Source organism: Orcinus orca, chromosome 6, assembly GCF_937001465.1.
Source record: "Orcinus orca chromosome 6, mOrcOrc1.1, whole genome shotgun sequence".
NCBI lineage: Eukaryota > Metazoa > Chordata > Mammalia > Artiodactyla > Delphinidae > Orcinus > Orcinus orca.
In genome coordinates, this window is record NC_064564.1 from 64,173,019 (window position 1) to 64,188,855 (window position 15,837).

Here is a 15,837-nt window from a genome sequence, read left to right on the forward strand (position 1 = left end):
TTACTGGGTCATGAGTCCCAAGTATTAGACCAGCGTGTTTTTCCTTTTTCTTTGGCTCCGCTCAAAACCGTCAACTTTATGGGTAAATGAGTTGGAGCAGTATAAGAAGTGTGGCACATGCTGCCTCCAAAATCCAAAAAGGCCCACTTATCATCGTGCCTCTTTCTTAGTGATAGGGTGTTTAACATGCACAAAACTCTTTCACTTTGAAGTGGGTAGCCCAAGAAAGACCACTGGAGCCCTAGAAACTTAACTGAGGTAGTGGATTCCTGAATTTTCATGAGGTTTATCTCCCATTTTGTGGCATGTGTCTTCCAATGCATCAAGCAAACTTGCTACATGCTGCTCACCAGGTCCTTCAAACACTGTGTCCTGTGGAAGAGCAAGACAATCACAGTCCTAGTGGAGGGACTTCCCTGGTGATGCAGTGGTTAAGAATCCACCTGCCAACGCAGGGGACATGGGTTTGAGCCCTGGTCTGGGAAGATCCCACATGCAACGGAGCAACTAAGCCCGTGCGCCACAACTACTGAGCCTGCGCTCTAGAGCTTTCAAGGCACAACTACGGAAGCCCATGCACCTAGAGCCCGTGCTCTGCAACAAGAGAAGCCATTGCAATGAGAAGCCCGCGCACTGCAATGAAGAGTAGCCCCCCCGAACACCTCAACTAGAAAAAAGCCCACGCAGGGCAACCAAGACCCAATGCAGCCAAAAATAAATAAATAAAATAAATAAATTTATTTTTTAAAAAAAGTCCTAGCAGATTAGAACATGACACAAAGTTGAGGAGCTGACACAGCCCTGTGGGAAGACAGGCAGGTGTACTGCTTCTGCTGACAGATGAAGTAAAGTGCTTCTGGTGGTCTTTACTAATTGGTATAGGGAAAAAATAGTCTGCCCAGATTAATAGCAGTACACCAGTTGCAAGTGGTTATGTTAATCTGCTCCAGTAATCAGTAAAAGCAGATCCAATTGGAATCCCTACCTGAATACATTTTCATAATCCATTATCAAGCTCTAAAATCATGTCCTGCACAGATCAAGCAGAAGAGTTGAAAGAGATATGAATCAGACTTATGCTCCTGGAAAAAAATGGAGTTAGATGTACTTTTACTTATTTCTCCTCCTAATTATAACTAAAATCCTTGGTTGAAATACTTAAAGCACCTATCATAAGACTCTGAAAGGCTGGGGAAAAGAAGGTGGCCTGGCCAGGCCCTTTGGGACTTGAAAACTGGCCCAGCAGTGAGCTTCATGAGATTTATATTTTGCCTCCTGTATATCCAGGCCTCAGTGCAAGGGAATCCTGCTCCCACTAGCCAAAGGAATGGGAAAACAGTGACTCTTCAGGACAAAACCCATACTACTCCAGGTAAACACCATGAAAAAAGCCACATGCATCCCCATTGTCACTATTTCTGGCCAAGCCTGTGGGATGGAGCCCTGTCAACATTGCCCAGCCTGCACCAACACAAGCAGACGCAGCTATCCCCTAACCTGGTGCTACAGAGACTGTGGGGGGGTGCATTCTTGACCGTCGCTGCCCTACACTAAGTGAACAGCTGCAAAAAGGCAACGTGCTGCTCCTTCCCAACTAGTGACTGGGTGAGAATTAGACGAGAGAACTGGAAAGCAGGATTCTTTAAATCTGTATATGAAGTCCTGCACATACCTTTGAGCAGACCATCCACGAGGTTGACCGTAATCAACACAGCAAACTGAACTATGTGTGGACTAGTGCCCAGGTTTCAGTTTGGCTTCTGGGTCACACCCAAGTAGGGCAGACCAGAATAGCAATGCAAAGGCTTTGAAAATGAATTAACACTTGAAACATAGCCCACAAATGTGGGCCAGGACATGCATTTTGAACCTAAACAGTTTGACTGCCTTCTAAAATGTAAGACCTAAATAGGAACCAGAGACTCATAATATTCAAAATGTCCTGGATACAATGCAAAATTACTCATCATATCAAGAACAAGGAAAATCCTCAACATGAATGAGAGCTATAAAGAGGAACTAAATGGAAATTTTAGAACTGAAAAATACCAATGAATAAATAAATAATAAATCAATGGCTGGGCTTGACAGCAGAATGGAAAAGACAGAAGAAAGAATCAGTGGAGTTGAAGGTAGAGAAATAACAGTTACCCAGTCTGAACAACAGAGAGAAAACAGGGGGAAAAAAAAAAAAACATGAGCAGAGCCTCAGGGACATAGGAGACTCTAACAAAAGATCTAACATTCATGTCATTGAAGTCCCAGAAGGAGAAGAGAAAAAGAGGGAAGGGCCACAGAAAGAAATAATGTCAGGAAATTTCCCAAATTTGGCAAAAAATACAAGCCTACATATTTAAGAAGCTTAGTACTATGGACTGAATTGTGCTCCCCATCCCCAAATTCATATGTTGAAGCCCTAACCCCAATATGATTATATTTGGGGAGAGGGCTTTTAGGAGGTAATTAAAGTTAAATGAAGTCATAAGGGTGGGTTCCTAATCCATTAGGATTGGTGGCCTTATAAGAAGAGGAAGAGCTTTCTCTCTTTCTTTCTCTCCCTCTTTCTCGTTCTCCTTGTGCACACACCAAAGAAAGTCCAGGTAAGGACACAGCAGGAAGGGATCCATCTGCAATCCAGAAAGAGAGCCTTCACCAGAACTGAATTGGCTGGCACTTTGATCTTGGATTTTCCAGCCTCCAGAAATAAATTTCTGTTGTGTCTACCTCATTCATGGAATTTCAGTGTGGCAGCTCAAGCTGACTAAGACACTGAGAAAAACTCAAATAAGATAAACCTGAAGAAATCCATGCCAAGACACATGATAGTCAAACTTCTGAATACTAAAGACAAAGAAAAGTGCTGAAAGAAGCAAAAGAGAAATGACATTTTATCTATAGGGGGTAAAAGATTTGAATGATATGATTTCTCATCAGAAACCATGGAGGCCAGAAAGAAGTGGCACACATTTTTCAAGTGCTGAAAGAAAAGAACTGTTGACTCAGAATATTATATCTTGTGAAAATATCTTTCAGGAATGAAGGAGAAATCAAGTCATTCTCAGATGAAAGAAAACTGAGAATTAGATGCCAGCCTTTAAAAAAAAAAGACTGAAGGAAGTTCCCTAAACAAAAAGAAAATGATAAAAGAAGCATTCTTGGAACATTAGAAGGGAAGAAGAAACAATGGAAAGAACAAAAATATAGATAATGTCTTCTTGCTATGAATTCCCTCAATTTTTGTCTAAGAAAGTATCCTTCACTTTTTTTTTTTTTTTTTTTTTTTGGCTGTGTTGCTGAGTGCAGGCTTTCTCTAGTTGTCGAGAGTGGGGGCTACTCTTCATTGTGGTGTGCGGGCTTCTCATTGTGATGGCTTCTCTTGTGCAGAGCATGGGCTCTAGGTGCGTGGGCTTCAGTAGTTGCAGCACGTGGGCTCAGTAGCTGTGGCGCATGGGCTTAGTTGCTCCATGGCATGTGGGATCTTCCCGAACCAGGGCTTGAACCCATGTCCCCTGCATTGGCAGGCAGATACTTAACCACTCACTGTGCCACCAGGGAAGTCCTATCCTTCACATTTTAAAAAAAGTTATTTATTTATTTTGTTTATTTATTTTTGGCTGCACTGGATCTTTGTTGCTGCATGCAGGCTTTCCCTAGTTGGCATCGAGCAGGGGCTACTCTTTGTTGTGGTGCGTGGGCTTCTCATTGTGGTGGCTTCTCTTGTTGCAGAGCACAGGCTCTAGGTGTGTGGGCTTCAGTAGTTGTGGTACATGGGCTTAATTGCTCCGTGGCATGTGGGATCTAAGTTCCCTGACCAGGGATTGAACCTGTGTCCCCTGCATTGGCTTTTTTAAAAAAAATTATTTTATTTATTTTTTATACAGCAAGTTCTTATTAGTTATCCATTTTATACATATTAATGTATACATGTCAATCCCAATCTCCCAATTCATCCCACCCCACCCCCACCCCCTGCCACTTTCCCCCTTGGTGTCCTTACGTTTGTTCTCTACATCTGTGTCTCTATTTCTGCCCTGCAAACTGGTTCATCTGTACCATTTTGGCAGGTGGATTCTTAACCACTGCATCTCCAGGGAAGTCCCTATCCTTCACTTTTTTTAAAAAATAAATTTATTTATTTATTTATTTTTGGCTGTGTTGGGTCTTCGTTTCTGTGCGAGGGCTTTCTCTAGTTGCATTGAGCGGGGGCTACTCTTCATCGCATCGCGGTGCGTGAGCCTCTCACTATCGTGGCCTCTCTTGTTGCGGAGCACAGGCTCCAGACGCACAGGCTCAGTAGTTATGGCTCACGGGCCCATGTGAGCCCGCGGCGTGTGGGATCCTCCCAGAGCAGGGCTCGAACCCGTGTCCCCTGCATTGGCAGGCAGACAACGACTGCGCCACCAGGGAAGTCCCTCTATCAGAACTTTTAACATGTTATTTTAACATAGTTACTTGAAATTTCTTGTAGAATCATTCCAACACCTGTATCATATGCATGTTTGGTTCTGATGATTTTTGTCTCTTCAAACTGTTTTTCTTGACTTTTTGCATGCCTTGTAATTTTTGTTGAAAGCCCAATGTGCTGTATTGGGTATTAGGAACTGAGGTAAATAGGGCTTTAATATGAGATCTATGTTAATTTGGCTAGAGCTGGGCTGTGTTTAATATTGCCTGTTTAGTTCTTTTTATTGTAGCCCTGTTTATGTGGTGGTATATTGTGGAGGAAAGGAAGTGTTTCCTAATGTTCTAATTAAATATTAGTGTTTTTGTGGGCTTATGTCTCGGACTATGAACTTCCAAGTGTTTCTCCAGTGATAAAGCTCCCTCACTCCCACCCCTGCCCCATACTTCTTTCCCTGGTTGCAGAGTTCCCAGTCTATTTCCTTGAAGCACTAAACACTTGTGACTTTTTTTTCCCCCATTACGTAAGACCAGAAGGCTGGAGGGGGATAGAGTGGAAGGAATTCCCTTCTCCAGCTGGGATAAAGCTCTGGTAAAGTCCTTTCCTTTGCAGAATACGTCTTTGTCATAAAGAAGACTCTGGGCATATTTCACAGTGATTACTCATTCTCTTCCCCTACCAGCGCTATGAGGAGATATTTCTTGGATCTTCACCCTAACTATGGTACGGCTTCTGGGGGTAAAACCCAAGAAAGTGTGAGAGCCTCACTAAGACTGTAGTTCCCAGGAGTTTTAAATTAGTCTCTTTTAAATTAGTCCACACTCAGCATCCAGCAATTCATCATAATTACCATTATGTGTTCCTACCTGTTTCGGGCTCCAGTGGCTTCTGCTCTAGGTAATCAGATCTTGGCTGTGATTCTTTGTATGAGCCTGTCTCATCGGATTTCAAGGTGGCATTTTACCCTGCAATGTCAGTTTTCAGATGTGTGCAAAAGTTATTGATTTTTCATTTGTTTACCTTTTTCTTGTTGTAAGGACAGGAGTGATGACTTCCTTGCTCTTTTTTTTTTTTTTTGCGGTACGCGGGCCTCTCACCGATGTGGCCTCTCCCGTTGCAGAGCACAGACTCCGGATGCGCAGGCTCAGCGGCCATGGCTCATGGGCACAGCCGCTCCGCGGCATGTGGGATCCTCCCAGACCAGGGCACGAACCCGTGTCCCCTGCATCGGCAGGCTGACTCTCAGCCACTGCGCCACCAGGGAAGCCCGACTTCCTTGCTCTTTACATAGTGGAACTGAAACCAGAAATCCCAAATCTCCATTTATATTCTAATCTTCATAACACCCCACTGTGATTTGTGAACTAGAATTATTTGGTTTGGATCTGCAGAGTTTAGCATTATCTTAGGACAAGGTTCTAATAATCCACCCAAAGTCTGGATATTTTCTTTCATTGATATATTAGTCAGAGTTCTCTAGAGGAACAGAATCAATAGTATACATACACTCTCTCTTTCTCTCAATGTATACACACACACACACACCCCCCACACTAATATATATATATATATATATATATACACATATATATATATATATATATATATATATTAGTCTCTCTCTCTCTCTTTCTCTTTGGAATTGGTTCATGAAATTACAGAGGCTGGTGAGTCCAAAATCTGCACTAGCAGGCTTGCAGGCTGGAGGCTTAGAGAAGAGCCAGTGCTGCAGTTCAAGTCCAAAGGCTATTAGGGTACAACTAATGTTGCAGTTCAAGTCCAAAGGCTGTCTACTGCGTAATTCCCCCTTGCTCAGTGGAGATCCATCTTGTGTTCTAGTCAGGGCTTCAACTGATTAGTTTAGGCCCACCCACTTTATGGTGGGCAATCTGCCTTACTCAAAGTCAACTGATTTAAATCTTTAATCCAAAAGCATTCTCACAGAAACATCCAGAATAATGTTTGACCTCATATCTGGGCACTGTGGCCCAGGCAAAATTGATATATAAGATTAACCATCACACTTGGTAAATGACCACAGGTATCTTTGGGAGAGTTTAGGAGGAAGATTTATAGTATATACTTATAGCAGGGCCATAAGATCTTTTCTCAAGGATTCTTTCTTAAGATCCCCATCATCTAAGATGCTCTGGGTCTATGAAACCAGCTAAAGTAAGAGAACTAGTTGAGCAACTGGGTCTCTCCATTTGGGTGACATATCAAAGTTTGGTTCACCAGATTAAGTAAGATTTTCATGGGCTGCTCATTAATTAGTGAACACCAAAGATCCCTGTGGATCAAGCCTGATTACCTCTCTAACTCTGCTGTGCATTATAGCAACCTTACTCACTGTTCCCTGTTTTCTAGTGTTGCTACTGGCCTCTACCATTTTGGAACTCCATCGTTACCATTGAAATCAGGGAGCCCATTTCAACAGTGGCATCTTCCACCATCATCTCACACATGCAGACATAAAGTACAGAGCTTTTCAAGAATAATGCTGATCCTCTTGAACCAGTGGATTTCTTTTGGTGAAGATATTGTCCTCTGTGTCTTACTGAGGAATACACTGAAAGGGTTGAAGAGTGTGTTGCACATGATGAATGCAACACTCTTATCTTACCAAGTCTTTGATTTTTTTTCTTTCTTTCTTTCTTTTTTTTTCTTTTTTGGTCACATGGCTTGTGGGCTCTTAGTTCCCCGACTAGGGATTGAACCTGGGAACTCAGCAGTGAAAGCACGGAGTCCTAACCACTGGACTACCAGGGAATTCCCTCTCACCAAGTCTTTGGATCCTTTCTTCTCTATTAAACCAAGAAAGTTTAGTATCTTAACCTAATTTAATGAAGGCCATTATTGAGTCTGATTTCAGTCAACCAACTCAGCAGACCCTTAGAGCCACTCCTGACTTACTGAGTTAATACACTAAATCCAGAATCTCTAGTGCTGCAAACACACCAATCACTTCAATATTATATTCCTTCTTCCTTGGTTAGAACCCACTCCTACACAGGAATACTCCAGTGCCAATGTACATTAGCAATGTCTTGCAATTATTTCCCTGTGTAAGCTTCTCCTCTGGTGTCAGACATCTTATTCACTTTCCTAGGGTATGCTGCAATCTGACTCTGGCTGTGGATCTAGAGGTAAAGAAGCATTGGCATACCTTTGCAAGATTAATTCTTTTTTTTGGCTGTGCTGTGTGGCATGCAGGATCTTAGTTCCTCGACCAGGGATCGAACCCATGCCCCCTGCATTGGGAGTGTGGAGTCTTAACCACTGGACCACCAGGGAAGTCCCTGAAAGGTTAATTTTTCAGTGAAGCCATTACAGGCTCTTCAAGCAAGGGATGGCCAGCATCTCAGAGAGGGGAGAAGGGACTGCTTCAAGTGGCAAGGGGAACTCAGTGGGATTTGAGGATTCAAGATAATTAAGGGCTTCCCTGGTGGCACAGTGGTTAAGAATCCGCCTGTCAATGCAGGGGACATGGGTTCGAGCCCTGGTTCAGGAAGATCCCACATGCCGCAAAGCAACTAAGCCCGTGCGCCACAACTACTAAGCCTGTGCTCCAGAGCCCGTGTGCCACAACTACTGAAGCCCGCGTGCCTAGAGCCCATGCTCCGCAACAAGAGAAGCCACAACAATGAGAAGCCCACACACCGCAACGAAGAGTAGCCCCTGCTTGCCGCAACTAGAGAAAGCCCGCGCCCAGCAACAAAGACCCAACGCAGCCAAAAATAAATAAATTTAAAAAAAAGATAATTAAATTCAACCCAAACTACGAAGATGTCCCCATTCCAAATCTTAGGGTTTTTTTTTTGGTTTTCTTATCATATCTTCCCATTTTTTTTGTTTTTTACATCTTTATTGGAGTATAATTGCTTTACAATGGTGTGTTAGTTTCTGCTCCATAACAAAGCGAATCAGCCATATATATACACATGTTCCCATATGTCTTTCTTCTTGTGTCTCCCTCCCTCCCACGCTCCCTATCCCACCCCTCCAGGCTTTCACAAAGCACCGAGCTGATCTCCCTGTGCTATGCGGTGGCTTCCCACTAGCTATCTACCTTACGTTTGGTAGGGTTTTAAATTAATCCCAAGCTTTCACATATGAGTCCTAATAAAGCTGTGGATTCAACTTGTATGATAATTTGACAATCAGCTGGATCAAACATTGGGTCTGACTTGTAAATACCTTCTCCCTGCAGCTACAGAAGTTATAGAGCATTGAAGCTCTCTAGTTCTTTGAGCTGTCATTTTATTTGGTAAACTCTCCTGGGCATTCAAAAGCCACTAGCACTCTCTATAGTCCTTGTGGGCATCATTCCCACCAGAAGGGTGTAACTTAGCAACTATTTGGTCTAGCAAAGACCTTTCTTCAATAAGCAATTTATACCCCACTGATAATTTAAGTAACTCTTTCCATTTCATGCCTAAGACTATCATGATCTCATTCTCCACTAGTGATAATGTTATCACTATCTTCAAACAGAATTGGGTCAGATAGCTAATCCATTTAAGCTTTAAGATTACTATCTTAAAGCTACTATTGGCCTCAGTTACAGTCTTTGTTAAGGTTTATTTAGGAAAACACTCAAAATATTTCAAGCATAGCTGGATTAAAGTGCCAGGAATAGGTGCATCTAAAACCAGTGGAAGGACTGGAAGAGCAAGAGACAGGGTAGATAGAATACCACCATCTTCAGGTCAACCACTGAAGCTCTAGTCCAGGACAGTGAGAAATTCCTGCTGCCTGCTAGGTTGGAAAACCACAGGACATTTCCATTGATGGACACAGCTGCCTTGCTGTACCAACATGGATGGCTGGTAAAGAAGCGCTTCATGTCTGCTGCCACCCATGCATCTGTCTGCTGCTGTCAGAGAAATAAGAAAATGGTTTCCACTTTTATTCCATTTTCCAGTTCTCACACAAGAGTATCTTGTTGACAGAAGACTAATAACATTCAGAACTCTGGAGCCAATCTTGGAATTATAGTTCTCTTGCTTCCAGTTCCTGTGATACACAGAAAAAGAATAGTCAGGAATGGGGAATTAATGCACATTTCTCCCCCTCCCCCCATGGCCTCTAGCACTGAGGATATCTCCCAACTTTTATGAAGGCTGTAATTTCAATTCCAAATGGATGAAAAGCTGTTCAGAGACATTCCACCCAGCCATTCTAGCTCACCACTCACCCCCGCCTGCCATACAAACATTTTGCCTACTGCTTTTTTTTTTTTTTTTTGCGGTACGTGGGCCTCTCACTGTTGTGGCCTCTCCCGTTGCGGAGCACAGGCTCCGGACGCGCAGGCTCAGCGGCCATGACTCACGGGCCCAGCCGCTCCGCGGCATGTGGGATCTTCCCAGACCGGGGCACGAACCTGTGTTCCCTGCATCGGCAGGCGGACTCTCAACCACTGCGCCACAAGGGAAGCCCCCCTACTGCTTTTTATTTTATACTTTCTTGCCTCTCTGCCTAGTCTCTGTGCCTGTCAGCTACAGAACCCAGAGTGTGCAGAAAATGATTGAAGGAGGAAGCTTAGAGGAGGAGAAAGAGGACACCTTCTGTTTTTCCTAGTGTTAGTACACCTAATGGTCTGCTGATTTCTGTCCTTCTCTCTTCCTCATATTAGAATGACAGTGGGAATATTGAAAGTTCATTCTTGATAAAAATCTCAAGAGATAACTAGAGAGATTAGATTTCAAAAATATCCAGGTATAAATAATTTTCCAACTAAGATGACAGTGCAAAATGTATACCTTTGTATCTTTTGCATTTTTATACCACACACCTGCGGGGGGGGGGGGCGTGGGTGGGGGGAAGGAGGGGAGAGAGAGAGAGAGAGAGAGAGAGAGAGAGCTCAAGGCTAGTGTTATGGCAGTGCTTTCAATGCATAATCTCTTTTTAAATCCCATCCAGCGGTATGAGATGCGGAAACCTAAACTCAGAGATTGGGCAACTCGCTCATGATCCTACAACTATATAATAACTCTCATCTGTGCATATTGGTTTCCATGAGATATGACAGGAAAGATACCCTAAAATTAATGGAGACTATCCAACTCTTTGAGTCTGGCTTCTCTGTTGGAATTCTCTTCCATCTCAGCTGAATTCCCCAGGCACTACGCCCGTGGCCTCTGGCCCGGAGCGCATGGAGCGCCCCCGCCCCGCGTCAACCAGAGATGGAGTAGGAGTAATTGAGAATGGAAGGCTCCGGGAGAGGAGCAGAGGGCCTGAGGAGGGGGTAGGGAAAGGGGGCGGGGGGCGGGGTCTACCCCGCCCCCGCCCTTCCGTTCACTCCCATTGGCCGAGCGTTTCCTGGCCGTATCCCACTGCCCACCCCCAGAACGACGCTTAAAGTGTGCGAAGCAGGTGCCTCGAGTGGAGTAACAACTTTGCGCGCGTGTCCGGGCTCAGCGCGGCACCCATTCATTGCTTCTGACCATCCATCCGTCCCTTCGGTCATCCAGCGGGGAGGGGCTCCAGCCACCCGGGGGCAGCCGCTACCCAGGGGACCGCGACCAGAAGAGGAGCCGAAAGCGTAGCTGACCCTCGCCGGCACCACCATGCAGACGTGCGCCAGGGCCTGGGGACTGCGTCTGGGTTGCAGAGTCGGGGGCGGCCGCCGCCTGGCTGGAGGCGCGGGGCCTCGTTGGGCGCCGTGCGGCCGTGACAGCAGTAGCGGCGGCGGGGATAGCGGCGGGGCTGGGGCCTCGCGCCTCCTCGAGCGCCTCCTGCCCAGACACGACGACTTTGCTAGGAGGCATATCGGCCCCGGGGACAAAGACCAGAGGGAGATGCTACAGGCCCTGGGGCTGGCGGTAAGGACCCCAACCCGGCCCTCAGAGGCCTCACCCTGCGCCGCCCGGGTTCTGCCCGTACGGCCTCCCGGCCCCCGCCAGGAGCTCTGCTTCGCTCCGCGTGGGACCCGCACCCTGGCCCGGGGCCCCTGGTGTGGGAGCGAGCACGCGCGCTCGGTCTGCGTGCCCCAGCCTGCTCCCACCAGGTTACTTTCTCCTCCACCCGCTCTTCGCGCCTCAAAACCGTATATTTTTCAACCTAAGTCGCCCTGCAGATGAGCTCTCACTTTGCAAGAGAAGGACCTTCTGATTTATCCGATTATCTCCGGTTGCCCACTGAAATCCAGCCCGAAGTGGCCGAATCACTACCCCGACTCATTATTAATTTTCTCCAGTGATTTTTGGTTTGTTCAAAGTTGTTCTTTTTAGAAAGAAACCCTAATTAGACAATTTAAATGAAGTTTCCCACAAGCCTTTGTAGATGCAAAATGCAGAGGTGACTTTTAACTGAGAAGCAATTTCCTCTGCCTTTAGTGTTCACGGACTTGCGTTTTAATTTTAGAGCATTGATGAACTGATCGAGAAGACCGTCCCCGCCAGCATCCGCTTGAAAAGACCCTTGAAAATGGATGACCCAGTCTGTAAGTGACCGGGAGATTCCGCTTGCTCTGGCCTATTTGTCTTCTATGGTCTTTGAAAGTCCAGCTGTGGGTTAGGATTGCTCAGGAGGGAGAATGTTTATGAAAATAAATCAGCGTTGGGTACCGCACGGGGCGGAAGAGGGTGGAATAATTCAGTTCTTTATCTCAGCGTGGAGACAGCAAACTTCCCAGGGGAAGGCAGTGCACAAACACGTGTAGAGGACTCCCAACTTTCCAGGCACCTGTCCCAGGCCATGGTTCTCCCATCTTTTGGCTTGAGAGGTGTCATCACTTCTCTGCAGATCAGGATACTCAGAAGGGAAAAGGAATTGCCTACAGTCATGCAAACAGGGGAGTGACAAAAATAGGAAACCCAGACATCTGGCCTCCTACCCCAAGGTTCTTTATACCACAGTAGCTTCAGATTGTTCTCTCTCACATCCAAATTTTACTATTTATACGTACTGAAAGGCAGCAGTACTTTTAAAGCTTGAATGATTTTTATAGAGAAACAGAAATAAGATTCATGCTTGATTAAGAAATCTTAGTTTAACCACAGACTCTCTTAGAATTTTATTATTTTTATTTATTTTTTATTTATTTTTAAAATTCAAACAGAAAGAGAATTTTATTTTATATTTAAAATATTTTTAATGGTCTGAAGATTATTTGACTTCCATGGGCTGAGCACGAATCCACAAAAAATTAAGGCAAATAGGCAGAGCTGAAGAGTTTTTTTTTTTTTTTCTTATAAACAGGAAAGAATTCTCATGGTTTTGAATCATAAAAATGCTATCTCTTACTTCTGGAGTCAAGTGAAGAGAAGACAATTGGTTTATTTTACGTTTTAGAACAGAAAGGATATGTGGAAGGCAAGCTTTATTTTGTTTTAAAGTATAGAACTTGAGGTATGAAGCAGGTCCAGCTCCAGCTGGCTGATGCTGTAAGTCAGGGTGTGCTGAGGGCTGCTCCCTTTGTTAGTTTCAAATCTGAACCATTTCCCCTGACAGCAGGGACCTTGTTCATAGAAGAAAATATGCGCTTTTTGTCCAATTGAACTGACTGAGACTTGGGGATAGCTGGAAGCCTTATCTGCTTAAGGTTTAGGAAATCAGAATCCTGATTAATTGAATGTTTACAGTGAAGAGTTATATATTTTTGAAGCAAGCCATCGGTGAATATTTGAATAAGTAAAAGCCCTCCTGAGACTTTCAAAGTCAGGACATGTTAGGTCAGCCCTTTTACCATATACTCTAAAATAAAATGTTCCTGAAGAACATTAGCATCTAGGAACCATGTCAAAGCTATCTAGCCTTTTTTAGTTCAGGTGCTTGTTTCCAGCTGACTAATTTGAACCTTGGGGGATTCCATTTCTCCTCCTCTCCTCTTTAGAAGCAGACTTCTGATAAGTAATTTGCAATTTAAGTGTAAACTTTAAACCCAGCTTCTGTGAGACTTGGGGCCGGTTCCATCTGGTTAGTCTGAGGTGACTCAGAAAATATTGCACAGTCAGGAGTCCCCCGTTGCCCTGAAGTGGGCTGGCTCTCCATCAAAGCTTGCTACTTGGAAGTGAGCTGGGGGCGGAAATGTGGGGGGGAGGGGGAGGGGGAGGTGGTCGTGGGCAGCACAGAAGGCATCAGTGTTTTCATCTGAGGTGTGCACACGTCATGGGTAATGAATGTGTTCCACGTGAGGAGAGCAAATTGGTACAGGTAACCTCTAGCAGAAGCATTTTCATTTAACAGTGGAGCAGCATTATCCAAACTTGGTTTCACGTGAATGCTGAATGCCTGTGTTCTACTGTAGTCAGAGGAATTCTAGACCAAATATTTGTTCACTGCATACAGAGAAAACTAATAAGAGCTAGTTAGATGAGTCTTAAATCCCTCATTGCTAAGGAAAAAGAAGATTGTGAGAGCTGTAGCAGCATGGAGATACTTGGGTTAGTGCTTATGCATAACTTTATAATCTCAAATCTTTATGTAGTGCTTACCATGTGCTGGGCACTTTTTAAAGTGTATTTCATGTATTAATTTAATCCTTATTACAACCCGGAGGGGTAACTACCATTCACAACTCTGTTTTAAAGATGAAGAAACCATGGCATACAGAGGGTAAGAATCCTGCTCAAGGTCACCACTGGTAAGCGGTGAAGGCAGAATTCACCCACACAGACCAGCTGCTGTTCACACTCCAGCCGTCAGTCTACATTGTCTTCGTTGTGTCCTCTGCAAGGGGGTGGGTGTATAAAGTAGAAAACTCCTGTCCTGACTCTTCCAGAGCATCCAGTTTACGGGTATGCACAAGGCCAATCACACTGGAATCACTCTGCCACTTGCCAGCTGCCCTAGTGGAAATGCAGCGGCAGGCTGAGAGCACAGGTGTGAGAACACTCAGGCCCGCTGCCAGGGCGAGGGAAGGGATGACAAAAGTTCAGGACTAGGGCTGGGTATCGAAGGGTGGGTAGTTATGCTCTGCTGGACAAGGCTGGGGGAGACTGCTGGAGCTAAAGGGACCAGCTTGTACAGGACAGAGTGGCCCGACAGAGTCAGGGAGGTACAGAGGGTCCAGCTGTCCCGCAGGATGCTCCCCCTCCCCTTGGACACTTCAGGAAGTGCCTTGAAAGAATACCTTGATCATTAGTTGGCTTCACAGTAAGCCATACTTTAGAGAAACAAGCAAAGATATTCAGTTCAAAACCCTGTCAGATTCATCTAGTCAAGTGAATTCTCCATCCCTCACTGACATACACAAAGAACAAAAAAAACTAGAAGGATATATGTCAGTGGGAACATTTGTTTCTCTGTATGGTGCCATTACGGATGATTTTAGATTTCTTTTTATTCCTTTGCTTTTTCTAGATTTTCTACAATAACTATGTATTTATTTTGTTATTAATACAAAATTTAAATACTTTATGAACCATGCCAATTGCTTTCGGCTATGATATGCCTCTCTGTATAGTATTTTCAGTGAAGCCATCTCAAGCGAACCAGACTGAACTAGCCTGTAAGTTCACAGAAGCAGGGTTTAAAGTTTACACAAAATTGCACATTGCTTATTGTGAGCATGCTTAGGAAGAGAGAGGAGACACTAAACCCTTTAATGTTCAAGTTATTCAACCAGAATTGACCGGCTGAGCTGTCAGAATGAGACTTTTGATGGTCTTGTGAGAACTTTGTATTCTAAGAGATATCGTTAGAGTGATTTTAATAAATGATTAATGGAGGGCAGTGAGCAGAGGGAGGAGGTATTGTGTAACGCAGCTGCAGGTGGTGACTGTCACCCAGGTGGGGTTGGACACTCTTCCATTTTTTTTTTAAATTTTTGACAGCATTGGGTCTTCGTTGCTGCGTGCGGGCTTTCTCTAGTTGTGGTGAGTAGAGGCTGCTCTTCGTCGTGGTGCACGAGCTTCTCATGGCGGTGGCTTCTCTTGTTGAAGAGCACGGGCTCGGCGTGCGGGCTTCAGCAGTTGCAGCACACGGGCTCAGTAGTTGGGGCACATGGGCCCTAGAACTCATGGGCTTCAGTAGTTGTGGTGTGTGGGCTCAGTAGTTGCAGTGCACAGACTCAGTAGTTGCAGTGCGCAGGCTCAGTAGTTGTGGCTCGTGGGCTCTAGAGTGCAGGCTCAGTAGTTGTGGCACATGCTGTTAGCTGCTTTGCAACATATAGGATCTTCCCAGACCAGGTATTGAACCCGTGTCCCCTGCATTGGCAGGCAGATTGTTAACCACTGCGCCACCAGGGAAGTCCACGGGCACTCTTCTGAACTGACCCCAAGGACACCTACAGGGCAGTTGTTCCCCTGGCTGTGGGCGTCAATTATCTTTCAGCTGGATTAAGTCTGTTGTGAGATGCAACCTGTAAACTCTTCAGTCTCTGACAAATCTCTCCTTTGGCCATTCCTAGCTCCTTCAGTTCCCAGCACATATGAATTATTATTTCATCTTTAGGATAATTCCAATGGATTTTCATTATACAACTGTGGAAA

At 44.9% G+C, this 15,837-nt stretch overlaps 1 protein-coding gene across 2 annotated transcripts in view; it reads left to right on the plus strand.

The window, feature by feature from the left end:
* Positions 1-10,759: 10,759 nt before the first annotated feature.
* The window catches only part of GLDC (glycine decarboxylase), a 99,185-nt gene continuing 94,107 nt past the window's right edge, over positions 10,760-15,837 (plus strand). For both annotated transcript variants that reach the window (XM_004279121.3, XM_033404417.2), the window contains exons 1-2: positions 10,760-11,226; positions 11,768-11,846. In XM_004279121.3, coding sequence (XP_004279169.1) covers positions 10,972-11,226; positions 11,768-11,846 — 334 coding nt within the window. In that variant the 5' untranslated portion in view covers positions 10,760-10,971. The remainder of the gene's footprint in view (positions 11,227-11,767; positions 11,847-15,837) is intronic.